The sequence below is a fragment of the Plodia interpunctella genome, chromosome 21, assembly GCF_027563975.2.
Source record: "Plodia interpunctella isolate USDA-ARS_2022_Savannah chromosome 21, ilPloInte3.2, whole genome shotgun sequence".
In the NCBI taxonomy this organism is placed as follows: Eukaryota; Metazoa; Arthropoda; class Insecta; order Lepidoptera; family Pyralidae; genus Plodia; species Plodia interpunctella.
Window position 1 is genome coordinate 2,804,731 of NC_071314.1, and position 21,282 is coordinate 2,826,012.

At 35.6% G+C, this 21,282-nt stretch overlaps 1 protein-coding gene across 4 annotated transcripts in view; it reads left to right on the forward strand.

Annotated features, from left to right (window-relative positions):
* Positions 1 to 21,282, forward strand: part of Mhcl (Myosin heavy chain-like) — a 178,232-nt gene that overhangs the window by 148,040 nt on the left and 8,910 nt on the right. For all 4 annotated transcript variants that reach the window (XM_053761585.1, XM_053761586.1, XM_053761588.1 and 1 more), the window contains 4 exons: positions 9,807 to 9,896; positions 19,794 to 19,937; positions 20,163 to 20,287; positions 20,709 to 20,817. In XM_053761585.1, coding sequence (XP_053617560.1) covers positions 9,807 to 9,896; positions 19,794 to 19,937; positions 20,163 to 20,287; positions 20,709 to 20,817 — 468 coding nt within the window. The remainder of the gene's footprint in view (positions 1 to 9,806; positions 9,897 to 19,793; positions 19,938 to 20,162; positions 20,288 to 20,708; positions 20,818 to 21,282) is intronic.

A 21,282-nucleotide genomic window follows, 5' to 3' on the forward strand; every position in this document is an offset into this window, starting at 1 on the left:
AAAGAAATTACTTCTTTAAAGTTTTTTCGAAAAGCAATCTTTGAGTTTCCAGCCTGAGTCTATGAACTCTGCGATAAAGATGTGATTTAGTAACGTCTGACTTTTATAGGGTTGACCCAACAACAATATCATCAAAAATATGATTGGAGCATCTTACACAATGCCACAATTGACCTACTAGTCGTGGGTTATCTGGAGTCCACTTGAGCGCTTCCTGACCGGCTGGGAAATGGGTCGTCGACCTGAGATGCGTCCAGATATGCATACTGGTGCTTTGTTTACACGACGTTATAACTAATGTACAGGTTGATGAGCTAAGTCCAAAGTCGTATGCCTAAAAGGAACGTCGGAGAAATTCATCTGGTTTTTATTCTGAATATGAAGTAATATAAATAAAGATAAAAGCGAATTAAACCTGAAATGCTCATTAACATTCATAGAAAAACGTGTCTTTACAAATGAAGTTTATTTTCTGTAACTCGCCATATACCAATCAGAGCAGCCTATATAATTCCACAATTATTCCAAAAAGAGCAAATGTGATATTTCTCATCGTGGAATAATTAAATTGTTAACTAAAAAGCTATTACGTAGCTTGTTATACACAGATTGATATATTACTTGTGTGAATCATTATATTTTTAGATCGTTATGAGATTAGAATATAAACTAATATATTCGTTTCTATAAAAATATTACTATCAAATGGCAAAAAAATTAAATATCACAACGAAATCATCCATAACTTTGTGATAACTAAGTTTATGTAAACATCGCATAGCAATTTAGCTAGCCGCTACAGTGCCGCCTGCACAGTGGGTAGAGTAGGAAGCCAAGTTAATCGCAACTTGATTGTATTATAATGATGCTCAAGCAGCTTGATGGAGCGTGCCGCTGATAAGCTGATTGAAGTTTTTGCACGTTATATTCTGATGTTAGAATTCCTGTCAGTTACATGTTTCTTGATTAATATATGGCTTCTTACAGTATATTAAGACAATAAAAAAAAAGTTTTATTTGACCTAATTTCAACTCTGTCGTAATATCTGAAGCGGATATTTAACACCCACTGGATTTCAGGATTCGACCCCAAGTGCCTAATGAACCATGGAATTCGTGTAGCCTTCATTATTAGACCCTACGCGAGTAATACATATTTTTGTGTAGGTACTGGACCGATATGTTTTCGGCTCATATGCTAAGAACGCAAACGTCAAAGGAAGTAGCATAATGATTTCAAACTAAAAGTCATAAAAGCGATGTCAAATTAGATTTTATTCATTGTATTAACATAAAATTAGTCACGTTTTATAAAGCCCAATGGCAAGTTACGTGAAAGGTCATATAACATGACTTTCTTTCTGTGTGGAACATTCGGTTAAATTGATTAGTTAAGGAGTCGACACTGGCACACTTAAATTATTGAATTAAAATCTTTGCATGTTTTTCGATAGATCGAATGTCGTCACTTGGTAGTGACATCCACGAAAGAATATGGAGTGATCCAATTCTAAGGCGGAACCACACGCCGTACCAACTGTACTATAAATTATCGGAAACTGTTATCAATACAAAGACAGTTTTTATGAGATATTTTGCGTTACCATTTTCATAGAGTTAAACGGATGACCCCAAACAAATAATAATTGAATACCATCGATAAGAAATAGAATAAAACTTTTATCTATTTCTCTTCACAAATAGTAACACCGTGCAAGTAACTGTAAAAAATATGTTTATTTTAAAATGTTGATCTTTACAAACAATTTAAATTTTAAATGATTTATTTTTCTCCACAATATTTTTATGAAAGTATTCTTAAATATAATTACTTAATTATAACATAGGGTATATTTATCATTTAAACAACATAAACAGATTATGGCGCGAATCAGTTACCTACTATAGATTTAGAATACTGATAAAAAATACAGCGACTAAAAGGTCGCAAGTTAAAATAATTTCAGTCTAAGTCGTACGTACGTAATTATTATCACAGAGCTGGGATTTTATTTTAATTATCTATATTTAATAGAACAATATTTAAATTGAATATGCATTCTGACTTTCCAAATGATATTTAAATATTCTTACGAGTATAGTCTTCGAACTTGAACTTCACAACCCCAAGGAAGTAGCTTCAAATATATATTTTGATTCCCACACGCCACATGTACTGATCCAAATTATAAAATGCCATAAAAAGATCACACATGAAGGTTTTTATCTCGGGGCAATAAGGTTCAGTATACAATAAATTTGGGTAGCTTGATATGCTGTCATCTGTAAAACCCAAATGATGCCACCCGCTTCGAAAATATTGTTTTGATTTTTTGATGATGACGCAGCTATGTATTGACGTAGGTTAGTTTTACGATTATGGTGTCGTATCGTATGACTGTTGTGAACTTTTCATATGGAATGGTCGTAACGTCTCGTGACATCGTGGGAACGTTGTTTTTAATTTTCAATGTTCCGTATGTAGAAGGGATAATAGAACCCTAAATAAATATGATTATGATTATCTATTTGTCAGTCAGAGGGCTCTATCTCTGATCATTACCTATTTTAATAAAATAAGTAGACATTAAATTTTGATTTAATTATAACGACAATTATCCTTAATAACAGGTAGTGTACAAAATCGATGAAATCATTTCACTTAACATATTCTAACAAAAATAACGAGACGCAAAATATCTTAATAGATAAATCAGCGAGAGAAAGCACGTGCGAGGAATAACTAATTAAAAAGTACCATCGAGACTAGGGAATATTCATTTTCATAATCACTTATATCATTATGCTTAGGGTTCAACATTCGGTTAAACAACATCGGTTTTATATTGCATCCTAATCTGTATTGATACCATAAAATGAATCTGGGACACCAGCACATCATTATTAATTTATAATATATTGAGTAAATGTAAAGTATAAATGAAATGAATTTATAGTGCGTTATCATAGCGACGAAGAAATGGCGCCAATGTTCGTCGTCATTCGTTATCTGTAGTCTGTAACGTCGTGCATGCTAATTGCAGAGTCGCAGCCGTACCGATAACAAATTGTGCATGTTTATGCGTCTGACAACGTGATTTAGCTGCAAATAAAAAAATATATATTTTGCATTGCATTGGAGGATAACTCCGAAAATCAAACAACAGTAAAACAATACTCTTTCGTATGTAAAACTAAGCCAACAAAACCACTTTCCATAAAATGCTAAAATTTGTTATGTAGGTTCCTTGGAAGGAGAGTAAGGGATCCTAAAAGAGGATTTCCTAATGATTTTTTTACACGCGTACATACTTATATAGACAAAGTCGTGAGTAAAAGTTGGTAAGAAACAAAACGCATTTAGCATCAATAACATCCATTTAAAAGAACATACAAATATTCCTCATGCATCTACGTACTACTGGTACGTATCATCTAGCATCGTGCATACTTTTTAAATAATATATTTTTATACGATGATAACTAATGGCATAAGGGTTTTTACTTGAGTTAAAAATAGTTCACCAGAGACCACCTTATAACAGTAGCGGCACAGGAAATGCTTTTTTAATTTATTTTAATAGCTGACAACCCTAATGACGACCACAAATCGTAGAAATTTCCGTTTTGACTGAAATTTCAGAAAAGAAATGTTTTTGGAGCGAAATAGGCATTGCCATTTTGTTCAATGTTTTATTGGTAACAATTAGATGTTTTTTTTTTAGATAATTTCACTTTTTTCGTGTTAAAAATGATGCATTAACTTTTAGATCTGAGGTCGTTGGCCTCCGCTTTGATACAAGACAATTTTATGCTCATGAGTTATACGGCTTATAATTTCCTGTTTATAGTGCAGTGTTAGATAACAAGGTGATAATATTCATTTAAGTGTTTAGAGCCTTTATGAGGAATATATGTTTACAGCAAACAGGCGGTTTTAAATTACTTACGTTTATTGCTAGTTATAAGGTTGGGTTCACCGTCAACTTTGACGTTAACTTTAACGTGCCCAGAAAAACGCAAAGTAAGACCTACACTACATGTTCACTTGCCGACTATGTTATAAGAAATAACAATTGGCCAATATACGTCTTAGGTGCTAACTATATATTCTGAATGAATTCTTCTTCTTCTCTAAATTCTTTAGATGAGATACAGTTAATGAGAACTAGCAAATGAAATATTTTGCATTCAGCTATCAAGATGGTAATGTAGATGCTTACCCTAGAATCCGCGCCAGCAATAGGAACAAGCGACGCGGCGCTAATCGGATCAATGTTGTGTTAATAACAGTAGAAAAAGGCTGCCCATATATTGTACAGCAGTGAGCGATAAGAGAGGAAATTAAATATCAGGTCAGTAGATCTAAATGCATGACAGTAAAGCGTATTGCGTAGCCCTAGGATCTCCTATGATATTAAATATCCACCAATATGTTGATCAAGACAGCATATCTAAGTCCCAATCATAAGTTGTCGAGAAATTTGAGTGTCACATGTATTTTTCGCCTCAAATTGTTGTATATATTCAATTATAATTGTGATTATTAAAGTAATATCAATTTGGAACGATAACTACTGGTGAGAAGAAACGCCTAGAAAGAGAAGGAAGGACTCTCCTACTCTCCCCAACGAGGTTACATACGAAATTTCAGCTATCTGCCCAGTAGTTTTACCTTTGCTTTGTCTGTCATTCAGTTACAAAAGATGTTTAAATATATATTGATTGATTTTGCTCGCTCATCCGCTACCGCTTATCAACGTGACCTATCCTTACACTACCTGTAGCGACTACTCACGGGAAAAATTGCGGATCGCTTCCCACGAGAGATCGCGATTTTTTTGCTGACCATATAGGGCTGAGTGATTGAGTGGCTTGGGCTGCTTATAGATTCGATTCCGGTTGTGCATGTAACGACACGGCGAGACGGTTAGAAAGTACGGTCTGTTTGTTTTTCGATACGACACGATACGTCGACGTGCGTTGTCTTGTTGGCAATAGTTTATTATTCAATAGTTTATTGATCAGGAAGAGCATATTTATGTAAATATTTAAGTACTATGTAGCGGCCCGTACCGGCTTCGCTCGGGTAGAATAATAAAAAAGCAGCATGTAGTGTTACTCGTGAACTAGTCGTCTATCTCTGTGCCAAATTTTGTCAAAATCGGTCCAGTAGTTTTTGATTTTACTCGTTACAAGCAAAAATACAAATCTTTTCTCTTTGTAATATTAGTATGGATATATTTTTTTATTTTTGATTAGTTAAAATTTTCGTCAATCATATTATATCATTATGCATACAATAGGTACATAATATAAAATAAAGTCGCTTATTGTTGTCGCCTCTCCCTATGTATGCTTAGATCTTTAAAACTACAAAACTGATTTTGATGTGGGTTTCTTATATACTTAGATAGAGCGATTCAAGAGGAGGCTTAACATACATAATATTGCACCCGGAGCGGTACATTAATATACTTCTGCAACGTCAATTGTGGAATCAAGGCTGATAATGTGAAGAAATAGACCGTGATCCAAGGTCTGCCGGAGATCAATGGCGTGGCGGATTGAAAGGGCATTGATATAACCACAATGAGGGAAACTCTGCCCGATTTCTCACATTGATTTTACTTGTTGTGATGTTATGCCAGTCCCCACTATCAGCCACTGTCGCCAATCTCAGACACATATCGACGCGAATGCGTGAACATTGCCTAGTTGGCATAAGTGCTTTTATCTATCGCAATGAAAAACTAGCAATGTATACCGAATTCGCCAAAGTTTGGCAATCTGTTCGACGACTGTGTGCAGCCGGCATTAAAAATATACGTCTATTTATTTTCTTTGGATTATATTTTGATGATCAGCAAGTTTAATGATAGTAGTGAAACTGATTATATAATCCTTACTTAATATAAAATGAAGTCCTTCTATCGCATCTGTCTGTATATATTAACGCGATAAACTCAAAAACCTAACAGATGTTTTTTTTATATGGTTTTCATCATATATAGTGTGTATGTCTGAGAAAGATTTATTCGTAATTTTTATTGGCTTTCAATAGCTTAAGTTCTCATATCAATAAATAATTTTTTTATAGTGAAACTTGACCCGCGGCGCAACCATTAACGCTAAAATGTTTCTGGTTAGAGCGGCGATTTTACGAGTTTTGCATCTGTCTACGGCTATAATTTATAACCTATGTACTGCAATAAGATGGTAGTTTGCAACCGTACAGGTTCTGCGGTGCACCGCAAGCATCCTACCAGATGCACGGTGGAAAAACTGAGAAACCTGAGGCCAGGATTTGCGTAATAACTAGAACTGTTTATAGCCGATTTAATGTACTTGGTGATGTTAATACTCTTATTAAAAGTTTGCATAATATGGCGTATGCTTCCGCCCTATAATGGGACCACTCCATAACTCTCTTGGATTTACTTATAACTACGAAAAACCTACCAGTCAGCCGACATAGTGATGAAGGGACACGTAGCCTGCAGCTGATAAGAAACACTAGCATTCTGAAGGAGGGCTGAAGGCAGACGGGTGGCCTTAAAATCACGGCCAAATCATCAAATATCAAGCCTTTTTTGACGTTGTAAGTTTGTGTGTTACCTCTCGATTGTTATGAAATTTTTAAATCTAGTACACGGGTAGAAAATAACCTGGAATAACACATACGGTACTATTTATCCCGAAATTCCCACGAATTTCGGGATAAAAAGTCCCTAGCTGCAGCTAGTAACTAATAATTTTCACTTTCCCATATAACGTTTCATTAAATTAACATACACAATATGCAATAGTTATATAAAAGCCCGCTAATAAGATAAACTATCTGATGTTGGTGATAAGTTGTGACTGCGAATCACAATCACAACTTATCACCAACTCTAATAGCACAGCAATCCGCTAATTACAACATACTTCATACTAGGTAATCATCCGGTATGCTTACACTGCAATCGAGCCAGGGTTGTCGCGTTTCATTCAATTATACTGCTTCTTTACCGCGTGATTGGTGGTTATTTTCTAGCTATTTGCCACACGTCTGTGTTTATCTTAGAAAGATAGTATAGTGGAAATCAACACGAGATCTTTTAAACGGTTGTGAGCTATATCGTTAGGCCCGGACACGGGATAGCTTGTCAAGATTTAAAAGTTAAACAAAATTTTTGGATATATTTTCATAACTAATACATATAGTATCCCGTATTTATTCCTGTCAGGGTGGAGGGAGCGAGACTCGTGACACTAAATTGACTTATCTACGTAGATCCAAATAATTTGATCCTTTTTTCGTTGAGGTTTGTGTTGTGGATTCACTATTTTATAGGCAATAACATTCAATATTATTATCCATAATCCATTTAATTTCACAAGAAACTTGATAACACCGATGAGATCGTATTTGCTATCTCTGTTCTTGGCTATTGACAAAAAGCTAATTCAGTTTTTGCGTCCGACCACTGCACTTCCGCACCGATGCACCACGATGAATTTCATTACAATTTATGATGGAATCTGATATCGAATAACCAGTCGTAATTCGATTGACGCTTCTATGGATTTTATTTAACGAATATAGAGCATAATAATCCTTATACTACAAGTATTATATTATAAAACAAGGTCCTCTGCCGCGTCTGTTCACGTTAAACACAAAAACTTTCACCAATAGATAGTGTTATTCCTGAGGAAGATTTATGTGTACAATTTATTGTGTTTTTATCCGAGCGAAGGCGGGACGAGCCGTTAGTTATGACTATAATATACGTTAATTGAACGTGGTAACAAAAATTTTGAAAGTTTTTGAAAAAAAATTTTGAAGTGGAAACTTCTTTAGCGATGTTGTGCACTTTTTGTATTGGGTGAAAAATGTTAAACTCGCGTCAGGACACGTGACCCTCATCGAAATTTCGTATTCGTAAAGACGTCAAAAATGCACAACGTTAATTAATATTCAAGTTTCACTTCTGCCGGCACTCCCGGAGTGCAATACGTTTTTTTTTATTGAATTGTAAACAAATTAGCATGAGGGTTGCTTGATGGTAAGCAAAGACCGCAATCTTCCACGAGTAATCAAATATTCTTATTACATTGAGGATCTTATTAATTTCAAATTATTAATCAAGTAATAAATTTAATTAAAGTCTTGTTCTGTTGTCTTGTACGAGATATTTTTTAAAACACCATCCAAGTAAATCTGCTTAAAATATTTTCTGCTCGTATGAAAAATCAAAATTAAGTGTTTCTCTTTCATGAAGTATATTTTTTATAATATTGTTCAGAGCATATTGTGAAATTTTAGTCTGTTGTCTAAAAACACTGTGAGTATATAAGTAGAGAGAAATAGATCGGATAATTATAGAAACAATTTAATCAAGCACCGTTAATTAGTTCCATCTTTTCGCGCCATTCGTTTGATTTTCTGCGTCTGCACGCGACCACCACGCTTCGCCACGTCAGATACAAGTATACGATGCTTTCTCAATTTTATTTATATTTACTAGCTGTTACCTTCGACTTTGTCCGTCTGATTTTCTTAACTTACGCTATAGATTAACCTCTGCAAAATTTCAATGTGCGTTGACACAGTATATTGATAAATATTCTAACGTACGCTACCGGTTACCGCCGCAGATGGGTTTGGTCTCAGTATTTTCCCGAAAATTCGGGCGCAAATTCAAATATTACTTTGTAGTCTTGGGTCAGATTTTTTGGGAAGAAACTAAAAAAAGACTGGGCGTAAACCCATCTCTAGTTACTGCACAGTTACCGGACTAACAGAAAAGCGTCATCATGATCATAGCAAGCCGCTTCATGCGTTACCGAACGCACTGCTGTATGACGCCTACCCACTCGTATCTCACACACCTGCACAAAATTACATGTTCACACAACATATCGTTTTATAAATTTTTTCGGCAGTGTCAGACTTATGATGTTGATACCAGTCAGCACAACTACCCAAGGTATAATCTGTGCCAGAGCGTCCAATTTTATGTTAGCGACTGTTTGATCTAGATTACCGAACTGTTGATCTAGTTTAAATTTCTATGAAATGTTTCTATCAACAAAGCATTGATTAATATATTTAACAAAATGTTAATATATTTAACAAAATGCTAGTATATTGTTAAATATATTAATACTTATTAATAAGTATATAAACCTGCCGAGTGTAATAAGTATGAGCGATAATTATTGAATAGTACCAATAAAATGACGTATTCACTTCTAACCATATTTATCTCTAAAAATATAAATTATTTATTCGTCATTCGTTCATTGACCTCTCTTATATTAATGTAGACAGCCACAATCTATCTCATTGTAGTAAGAGTTGAATATTTGTTTTATTAAATTACTCTTTTAATTTATTAAGCGACGCGTCTCTCTCAGCCCAGCCTTGTCCCATTTTGTTTATGTATAAAAATGTTATAGCATATTTTAAGCTCAAGTATGTCGCACTTTACAAAATTTGACACTGACAGAACGAGACAAAACATACTTTAAAATTAAAATAATAAGTTAAACAATAAGTTGTTAAATGCTTTAGCTGAAAGCATGCTTTCAGCTAAAGCATTTAACAACTTTTTTTTAAATAACCCTATTATTTAAAAAAAATGAACACAATATTTATATATTACTTATAATAACTTTTTGAAATAAAATATATAATAACTTTTTGAAAACATGAAAGTGCGACTAACTTACAAGAATTCTTTAGGTTATGGCTATACTGTTTAAGTGATAACTCATCCGCCAGTATCAATTTATTTATATTTATATTGTTACAGGAGGAGCTGGAAGCCTTGCGGTCTAAGCTGGAGAAGGTGGAGGGAGAGCGCACACATTACAAGAGCGAGACGGAAAAACTTGAGAATAAAGTGAGTACCTACAATCTAGAATTCTAAATACCATCAGGGCTCGGCGATCCAAAATGTCTTGGCCTCCGATACAAGAGCACGTCATCGTCATTTGTCCTACATAATTTGGATCCTAAATTATTTAGCTAAGACTGATTGAATGATTTGAATAAACTAGTGAATGATTTACAAAGTAATGATACATATAAACTTAAGCAAAAGTGTGCAACAAGATAGCTTGCTGTACTTAAAGCCACAAGCTTGCCATGTGGTTGCTAAAAAACGAGTTTGTTATTAAGACAGTGTAGTAATGACAGCAATAGAATTGAGTTGCCAATAGTATCGAGTATCGGCTTGTCAAGCATTTTTAGAAATATAAATAAAATACCTACATAAGCTGAATCGCCCTTTAAGATGAAACTAATATAACTTACATTCTGAAGAAAAAATATTCCTTAATCAGATCTATAGGCCTACCATCAACTTTTACAGAACAATTCCAATGCAACTCAGTTCAATTTAAGAATCTAAAATGAATCGCATTCATACAAAAAATTAAGTCTATGGTACGAATTTGCGATGCAGTTCAGTTTAGGTCGTAAAGTGGATTGCGTTAAGAGATGATGCCCCCAGGTCAAAACCTTATGTCAGTATCATTGCCTAGCACCATATACTAGTAGGTACTACATTATTAGGTACTACATACAACTGAACTGAACATAAGTTCAGTTCAGTTGGCATAGCAATCGTCACACACTGATTTTTTGCTCTTGAGTTTTTGCAGGAAACAAAACAAAACCCATCTTCAAATTGTCCAGAGATTCTAGAAGCGAATTTTTCGAAACATGAATTTGAATTACTAAAATGTTATATTTGCCAAAAGGTCAATTATTTTATAGAGTTTACCAATGTGACTCCTGTTCTACATATGTTATACCATACCAAGGAAATATCAGTTAGTTAGGTACATCCTATATTTGTTCTAATGCATTAACACAATAATATAGGTAATAAAATCTAAAGTATAATGAAGAATCAACCTACATTCTTGCCCATTGGCTACTAAACTAACCGAGCATAACTCTACAAAGTAATAAGTTTCTTCAGCCTTCGTCTATAAAACCTGTGGTCATTAACCATAGACTTCTTAGACCGGGCCGTAGACAATAAAACCTCAATGATGGCCGGTTGGACCGGATCGTGTCCGGTCCGAGGAGCGATCTTAATGATTTTATTGATCGCAAAAACTATACTTATGCGTTTTATATTTGTCATTAGCGAGTGTATGATCGAAACTTCATAGCAGAAATATTTATACCTGCATCCACGGCTTTGTTCTTGTGAGAATATCGGGGTTTATGTCGATTTGCCGCAGCAATGTGCCACGTATCTATGTCATGTTTTTTTTTTTAATTCGCCGCCTTACCAGTCTTATATTTTGTTAGCCAGATATGACGCATTGGCAATTGATGGTTATTTATGGAAAATGGACTACTTACATATAAGCCGAATTTGACTGTCATGATTTTAGTAACAGCAGGAAGCTTTTGTAACACCAACTTTTCGGCAACACGTTTGGATGACAAAATAGAGCAGTAATCAGAGAAATCTATAGTAAAAACGTCATTATTTATCTCGGTCTTAGTATGGAAAGTCGAAAATTAAAAATTCATTTCAATATACATTTTGCTAAACATTGATGTATTAATAAATAAATAATTCTGTCTTAAAGATATTATCACGTAAAAGCCTAGTTATATTGCGTCAAACTCAAAAAACAAGTGCCTAGAAAGTCGGAAGTTTTTTACATCGCGTGAATTAATCGAAACACAATTTACATTATTTTTGCCGCGCAGTTTTTCAGCTCTTTCAGATTCAATTGATAAATACTCGTATCGTTAAAAAAGAAATTGTATCTATTGTGAGACAATTTATCGACTTTGAAAACTACTGAAATACGTCCGACGACGATGAATAGAATCCATTTTCTTTATCGATTCGATAAGCCGGGGATTTTAAATCGAAACAATAGTCTGTTATGTAGTTAAACAATTCAAGACTCCACTCATGGGTAACGAACCACCTACATTTCAGTACTAGACTAGGTCTCCTTGAGATTTAATACGTAGGTACTACCAATCGTCCTAGCAGTGTCTGTTTGTATTTCGAACGATACACTGCAAATTATTTTACGTTTCGTTATTAATTTCACGGTATGTGGCCAGTGACAAAATTATGAGAAATAAAGTCATATGAAATGGCAGCCTTCCAAATTCAATTGGCGTTATCTCTTCATCTAAAATTTCAGTGCCAGTGTTACAACCAACCAATTTAACAACAAAATATGCGTGTGTTTTAGCCGCTATATCGTGACAATATGCACGTATGTAATTATACTAGTTCTACCACACGTTTGCACTTTATTTCAAAACTATTTGCGCGTCGAAGTTTCGTTGTGGTAGGAATTGCGGGTTCAAAGCTATTTGTGATAATAAATTAATCTATATGTATTAATTTAGCCTAAATCCTTGTACCAAACACATAACACTTGCCTTACAGTCGCGTAAAAATCAGGACTTTTCTTACAGGACGTCTCAAATGGTATCTTTAATGGGCCTAGTTGTTTTCGAGATTTCGTGATGAGAGAGCGAGTCTTTTTTTCACCTTTATATTATTTCACACATCGTCTAGAATCATGATTACTGGTATAAATCAGTGTCACCTACTAATATAATAAATGAAAAATTTACATATAATGTAAGTGATTGAATATCTATCGGGCGGATCTAAATTAAATTTGGTACATGGATATAGAATATAACTCGGATACTCACACGGTACTATCATGTGATTTTTTAGAAAAAGTAAATAAAGAAAACACGAAGTGCGCTAACCTACTCGTGCTGTGCCCGACAAAGAGTTAAAAAAAAGCTGTTGACAATTGTTTCGTCAGCTCTTCTTGACCGACGACGCACAAATTAATGTGTTACGACTTACGACATTGTTACGCAACTGTTTTCCGCAAATGATTCACTCTGCGTACTGAAGCTTTCTTCGTTGACGAGCTTTCGAAGATTTGGCGAAAATATTTTTGAAATAATCTTCGAAATGATATAGTTACGGTTTATTAGCTGGTCAGCAAAAGTCACAAGTACGTTTATTTATTTAGTATTGTTTACTTTTTCGTCAAACGCGACATTTGTCAATCGAAAGCGGCTGGCGCGTATTATTTTTATGCCTGTATTTAAAGATGAATCAAAGAATTTAAAAGATTTATTTTCACCTACAAAGAATCTTAAAATATTTAGAACTAACCACCCCAAACGTGTATTTTAACGAACATCTAACCAAAACATAGATTATGATTAATGAACGACCCTTATAACTTATCCACGTATGTTACACCCCATGTGTCTATCACTTTTAGGTTCTTCCATCATATAGAAACATTTTTTAAGCTTATGAAGCATTACATTTTACCTCGTTCATAAACATAAAAATTTGATACAAAAGATTAAATAAATCTTTTGAATCAAATTTTTATTTTTACGGTTATTTAATATTTTTTCAGAAAAAACACTTATTTATGATAACGACACACTTATCCGTAGCTAAATTGCACCAATGCATGTAAAACATGCATTGGTGCAATTTATAAAAAATTAAATAAAATAAAAATTATTCAATTATTTCCGAAAAGTGTTTTCTGTCTCGCTTTCACCGACCTGATCATTTCTGATGATGATGACTGTGGCGTTACTGATGACAGAATTACGTTTCATTAAAGTAATGATTTCCATTAAAACTTTCGATGTGTTTGATACACTCAATTAATTTAAACATTGTGCGATATAAAACAGATTTATTTGTACGAAAATATAACGTCTCGTTATTTGAGTAAAATTTATTTATGATGATAGCTTGTATATGAGGTATTTATAACACAAAAATACCGCAACGTGTTTTTTAAATAACCTTCAGTCGGTTGGTGGCTTTAAATAGTAGTAAAATTGCAGCGTTAAAGCAATCGCGAATTTCTGCGCAGTTTTCAGGAGTTTTATTACCATTAATTGCTACATTTAAGATTATGTGGCGTGTGGTTCGGCCCTAAAATAGGACCACTCAATATTCTCCCGTGGATGTCGTACGAGACGACTAAGGGACACAGCCTAGCTAGATGATAAGCAAAGCAACTGCAGCATTCCGAAGGAGGCTTGACGTCTGATCCTCCTGATTACAAAATCCCAGCAGAATCTTTCAAATGTTAAGGTTATTTTTTAAGCTGAAGCTAAGGGCTTCGTGGTATCACAGCCTCGGACGCAACTGGGAATATGCGGAGATGAGAGAGAGCTACATTTAAGATTAGTGCTAACTCCTTGCTTGTCTTATAAAAGTTTCATAATTAATGAATCTGAAATGCATTGACTCTCACGGTGGATAGATGCGAGTATAGCAGCTTGTGGAATTTATGTGTGAGACCGTACACGCGACACTTATTTGCTCAGTATTTACAATTATAATGAGGGCATTGGCTTCAATCAATTTATTTTTTTTAATGCGAATAATACACATTCGATATTCAGCTGTAATTGTTTTTCAACCTATAGAAAGAGACAGCTTGTTTTGGTTTGTATAGCGTTTGCAATCTATTTGACAATGTAGTTTTTTGAGACAAGCATTTGTTATCGTCAGAGAGATTTAAACGAGAGAACATTCTAATCGTTAATGATATTTGATTACTATCGTAAATAAAAGTGCATCGAAATCGTCGTTCGCAATACGTAGGGCTGCCATCCTGCCACCCTTCCTTCTATCATTAATCGTCATCATTATTATCCATCCATAAGGAAAGAAAATCAGTGTTTCTGTACTAAAGTGCAGAAAGTTCGCTGAGTTATATCCTCCTTACGTTGCTGTAGCACCATTACTCATACAGTACAATGTTTTTTTAAACTTTTTTTTTAAATGAATAATTTCTATTTTTCTTATTTTAAAACTTGTAAACGGAGGACTTAACTAAGCATTTTCTACCAGTAGTAGACTACATCACTTTGTCTGTCGACTGGTAGAAAAACAGAAACAGTAACAAATAAAGTTTTTATCTATCTATCTAACATAGATGTTACACACAGTTACAGACAAAGAAAAAAAATATTACTAAAAATACATAAAACTAACAATTACATTGTGCCATAAAGAAATAAAAAGGCCACAGTTCAGCTATATGTTACCCAGAAGAGTAACAGCTGATTTTCAGCTGACACCTTTGAGGTGTCTGATGATGGCAACCCTAGCAGTAATCGGTGACCAGCCACATTGGCAAGCGACTGACGTTTATTTATTTCTCATTGGAACAGCGACCGAATGAGCACAGTTATTGTTGAGATTAACCTCCGCTGTCGTATTGTTTGGCATATAATTTAACTGTTGTACGGTTTGACATCTAATCCTTGTTATAAACTAATAATATATACGCGGAAGTGAACGAGAATTCGTGTTTGTTATGTTTCTTTTGCGCGCGTGCATATTATGCACCGATTTCGAGGAATTTTCGTACGCCCATAGTGTTATAATAGCATAAAGCTAAGAAGAATTAATTTTGGATAATCAAAGTCAAAGCTATTATTCAGATCTTCACAGGGCTTTTTTACGTCTAATTTTAACACAATGTATTTTTCAATAATTGTGCTTGTGAAGCTTAATCAATATTAACTGTATTATATTAATCAACTCATAAAACATATTTAAAAAAATAATTTACTCATTTGTTAAGTTACAACTAGATTTCGTTGTTAAATTTAGTCTTGTGTGATTCGTGTCACGATGGCATGAAAGTAAATTGATCTGTCATATAAACAAACCGAGAAATTAAAATTCTAAACAGACGTCTGCAAATGAACACAGAAGCGGGTCAACTGTCGCTGATTCTGAAAACTAATCTAGATTTAGCCAAACTCATGTTTCGTTAGCACTACATAAATATTTATCAAAACTCCGGCATTCAACTGATCCAAGCCAAATCATACTAAATTGTGTACTTGGTTTGAGAAGCAAAGATGAAATTATTAAAAAACTGTTGTTATTCTAGGTTATATTATACCAGTGTACCAAATTTCATAACAATTCGTGCAATAGAATTTGTGTAAAAAAGTAACACACATACACATATACACACATTCATCCAAGTGTGATAACTGAATTGAATGAATAGAATATAACCTCGATTAACACTTATGGTATGTACTTTTTATCCCGATATTCCCACGGGAGCGGAGCCCCGGGGCGCAGCTAATAACTTTTAAACACCATATACCTTATATTTTGGTATTTAAAACATCAAAATAATCTTATACATCAAGTTTACTAAACACAGAATTAACAAACCACTTCGGTCTTAACAGGAAGTGCTTTAATTTACATTTCCTTTGAATTTAACCCAATTTAGAGACTGTAAGCTAGTTATCAGTTTTGTACAAGTACTTACTGGTTTTAATAACATGTTCAATTTAAACTTTGGGTCTATTCTTGCCTCATAGTGCTTGTATCCATACTAAAATTATAAATGCACTGTCTCGGTTAAACCGCTGGTCTGATTTTGATGCAATTTGGTGTGCATGTAGATAAAGACCCCCTTCAAAGATCCCGTTAGGCTACTTTTTATTTTCAAAAATCAACCCCAATTGCCCATAATGGGGGTGAAAGTTTGTATGAAAATGAATATGAAAATCGGTAAACATTCACAAAAAAAAATTACGCTATCAGTGTCAGAAGTAACTATTCCACGTTGACGAAGTCGCGGGTAAACAGCTAGTATAATATAACTTCGTCAAATACTTCCGTCTGCTAACCGCTCGCCTAATGTTTTTGCCAAATCGTGCAAACAAACCCACACATTAAACATGGATTTTCGCGTATTAATATAATTTCCACCAACATTTATACCTTCATGAAGATTAACGTGTGTTATAATATGTTTTTATAAACAATCTGTGGATATTTAATTTTGTCCTTGTGCCCCATTTTGATCATACGTTTTTAGCTCGTAATTATAGTTTTAACTAAATGTTACCTATCCGAAATCGCGGCCATCTTATTATGTCATTATCTATTTCTAAAAGTTACCGTAAAATGTTGATTATAATAGCTTTAACTTGGTGTCTATATTTCATTACCCTCCTGGACGTATTATCAAATTAATCAATCCTGTATAAAATTTGAGTTTTATACCGCAACCAAAGTTTTATAATTATCAATAATAATTCAGTGTCCTTCACGGTTTCCGCTCCGCAGCTCATAGCGTCTGATGATCTATTGACATGATTATCGGCAGACCCAATTCAAACCTCTGCTCGTCAATATTATTATTTCGAAAACTGAACATCAACTCATTGCATTGACTGATTTGTGATCTCAAATCTCTTTTTCTCGCAATATTTACTGTATTTGGATTTACATTTGTCTTCGTTCTATTTGCATTGACCTTTTCTTTAATACAGACTTTTCTTTAATACAGCGATGACCGCTGTCGGATGTCCACAAAATTTTGAAGGTCCAATGCGTGTCACTCGCTCATGCACTTCGACATCTAAGTAAACTAAAATAGTCGAGCGCTCCGCCCGGCGACCGAGTTAGCCGCGTCCGCGCAGTGCGTCCGCGGTTCACTCTCGCGCCGGTTCTATTTCCAACTGATGTCCCGCCACATCCCGATTCGCTCGCGACAATAATACAGCAGTGAAATGGCACTGGACTTTCACCGCGGAAGCTTCCGCTACAACAGGAAACGCAAACGCACTCCAGCATAAATCACCATGCCACATCTACCAAACGGCATCCATCAGGACGCCGCGACCAATGGGTTCACCCAGCTCAAGTTGCAAATACCACAGCAGAAGAGCAATGGTGTCAGCAATGGCACGAATGGTGCACTTTTTCCAACCAATGGAGCGCTGTCTCCAACTTCACCTTTGTCACCACCTATACAAGATGCAACACCGAAAAAACCACCACCCCCACCCCGTAGACCGGTATTGTCGATGAAAAAATCTAAAACACTTCCGATACACTTAGAAGAGACTATTCCTCCAAAAGCACCGATGACCTTATTAAATGGGAAGAAGTTGTTTGTCACCAAAACATTGAAGGAAGTGCACACAATACCTCAAACTTCTTTAGATAATGGCAAGTCCCTTTTAACTCGATCGGCAAGTCCGTCCTACAGAAGAAGCAATTCATCAGCTTCAGTAGAAACGGGATCTATTGCGGAACTTGCTAGACGCCATGTTCCCAGCAATGTATTAATTTCAAGATCTCCAAGTCCTTTGTCATATAGTAGTGTAAGGAGTTCAGGTAGCCAGTATTCTACATGCAGCAGTAATGGCACATTTGTTCCCCTGTCTAGATCAACGAGCATGAACTCCACACTTTACAACAGAACTCCAACGCCAAGAAGGATGTACCCCCAAACCAGCTGTACTGACGGAGTTGATTTAAGAGAGCTGAAATCAAAAGAACAGGCCCCCGTTGTTTTCGATGCAAACTTATCTTTCGTACTCGGGTGCAATAAGCAACCTTTACGGCAACGATTCAAACCTGTCGCAGCACATTTAGAAGAAGGAACATCCTCCAATTATTTGAGTTCAAAAATTGATAATTTCCTAAGAAGAACAGATCATGTTATGGACGAATGGCGCAGGCTCGGTCATAAAGATGAACCAGATTTAGACATTTATTACGACGGGAAGAAAAGGAGGATCGGCAGGTCTAAATCTGCGACCAACATTATGATTAAAGGCTTCACGTTGTTTAGTAGAAATGGAAGCCGGGCTAGCAGTGTGTGCCGGTCCACTCGTGGGATTTCCGAGGACAGAACAACGGTTTCTGAGTTGGACGAGGTCGGTGAATCATCATTGCACAATCGATTTTATTTCCAGACGAATAATCCATTGAAAACATTTTGCAATTCTTTCTAATACTACGTAATAAATTATAGTCTGTTGTTATTTAGTTGTACAGATACACGGGTTAAATGTGGGCAGTGGCGCTTACTCGAGTTGTTGCCAACTTTTTTTTATTGTTGACTTGTTACTATAACCATAACAAATTCGTGAGATTCTTGGCTGTCCGTCATCAGTAAATTTTAGCGTTGTCACTCAGATTGAAGAAGAAACGGATGTTTTTCACGTATTTTCTGTTTCGCTGGAACATGACCCTGGGTTTAACTGTGATTGTGTGCGCGTTTGGCACAGGAACACAGATTTTCACGTTGTGCAAATCCATCAAAATGCTGTTAAATGCACCGTATGGACCACCAAGGTACAAAGCGCGCGTCAATGTTCCAATTTTAACCTGTTATGTCTGAAATATTACCATCGTTATGTTTCATTCATGCTTTGGCATCAAGACTGGTGTACGTATACGAATGGTAATACGCACCAATATTTTCCTCTGTGAACGAGCATTAACCGAGAATCACGCATGTATTATTTATTCTCGGGGTGTTTAGACCGATTTGTTATTATCACGATCAATATTTCATTCAACTGGCAATAACGTTTTAGTCGTAAATTCTGTCTTAGAATGCAGTTTCGATTGGTGTCAAGTGGCTCGCATTTAAAATTTTATTCGTGTTCTCAACCAAAGGACGATTTATTATGCCTATAAAATATTTATCACAATAATAATACACGCTTTTTGCAATTACATGCAAACTTTCTGCCACTGGTTTCAGGACCAAACTGACTGTACCAATATATTATTGGGAAGATAAAGTCACTTATAAACCCGTCCGTCTAAGTCGAATCAACAACGAAAAGACTAAGAAATATTTAAAGACTAAAAGTGGCTACATATTTACCAACCCCAGATAAACCAATTAATTTCAATAATAATAGTACTAACTTGTACCACCTTCTGTTCCAGTTGTCGGAAGTTGGCGGCGAGCTGGCCGAAGAGCGCGCTGCTGCAGGACTCGCTACCGAAAGGGCAGACGCTGAAGCGGCTGAGAGGTTACGAGTGGAGAGAGACAACAGGGAACTGCTTGCGAACAACCAGCGCTTGCAGCAGGTTAGTACCGCTTTACATTATCTTCGGTAGATATATACTTCAGCGCTCGTCTTTGATAGATACGCTAAAGCGGCTGAGAGGTTACGAGTAAGAACCAGGGATCACTTGCGAACAACCAGCGCTTGCAGCAGATTGCTTTTTATTTCTGATAGTATAAAGTAGCAGATGCTGATACACAGACCATTTAGCCTGATATGTACTTAACTGGTTACTCTATATTTCCAGGCGTCCGAGCGTCTGGAGTTGGAGCTGCTCCACTGGCGGTCAGCTGAGAGTGGCGGCGGCGAAGTCTCCGACTCTGAGGGCTCGGAGGCCGACGCTAGCGGCAATGGTGATAAGTACAAACGAAGGTAAATGATATTTTTATTTACTAAGAAGCAGGCAAACAGACAGCCCACTTGAGGGGAAGTGATCACCACAGCATACAACACCAGGGAGAAAATGGGATATGTTATTTATTATACATATATATTAACTCAAACGAAACTACATTTAATAACAAACACATATAAATAAACAATATGACACGCGCGTTACCGGCCATGAATGGATCTTTTCACGCCCTTTTTAAAGCACTACATGTAGTATATAGGGAAACCCATGGCTGGCTCATTCTACAACTTCAAAGTATGTGGAAGTAAGTTCGATTTGAAGTGCACTTAATACTAGTCTTTTGGCTCCATAGTGTGAGGACGAACCCCAGTCAGTAGTAAAGGCCAAACCCAAGGTTTTTTTTTATACAACCTTCTATATGTACATATTTATTGACAGATTCGAGTGTGCCCACCGAGAATTACAGCTGCTGCGCGCTCAACTTCGCAGACAACACGAAGATGACCTGGAGCAGTTGGTCACCGTCAAAAAGCAACTCGAGAAGAAGGTTCGTATAGCTCGTATACTGTACTGATAAATGGCTGTTAGCAAGTTCCATACAAATCGCTAGTGTAAAAAAGTCTTCAACGTTGATATCTGGTGATTACACTGTTTCCTGATTCGCAAGCTATAGTTAACAGTGACATTCTACACAGATTTAAGATATATCTTAAACTGACTTCAATCACAAATTTGAGTGTTAAAAATTACGAATATTGGATTTTATTTCTCTCGCAATAGTGGTCATATCGACTTTAAATTAAAATATATACGTATGACAAAATAATTTCGCCGATAACAATATAAAGGAGAGGCACGATACCAAAACGTTAGTTAGCTGTACCGCGGACGGAATCGCACTAATCTTAACAATGATCTCCTAAAGAGACTGAAACTACTATAGTCGGCATCTATGTCGACAGTTACACAATGAGTGACCTGTATTTTTAAATATAATATAACTATATGTTAA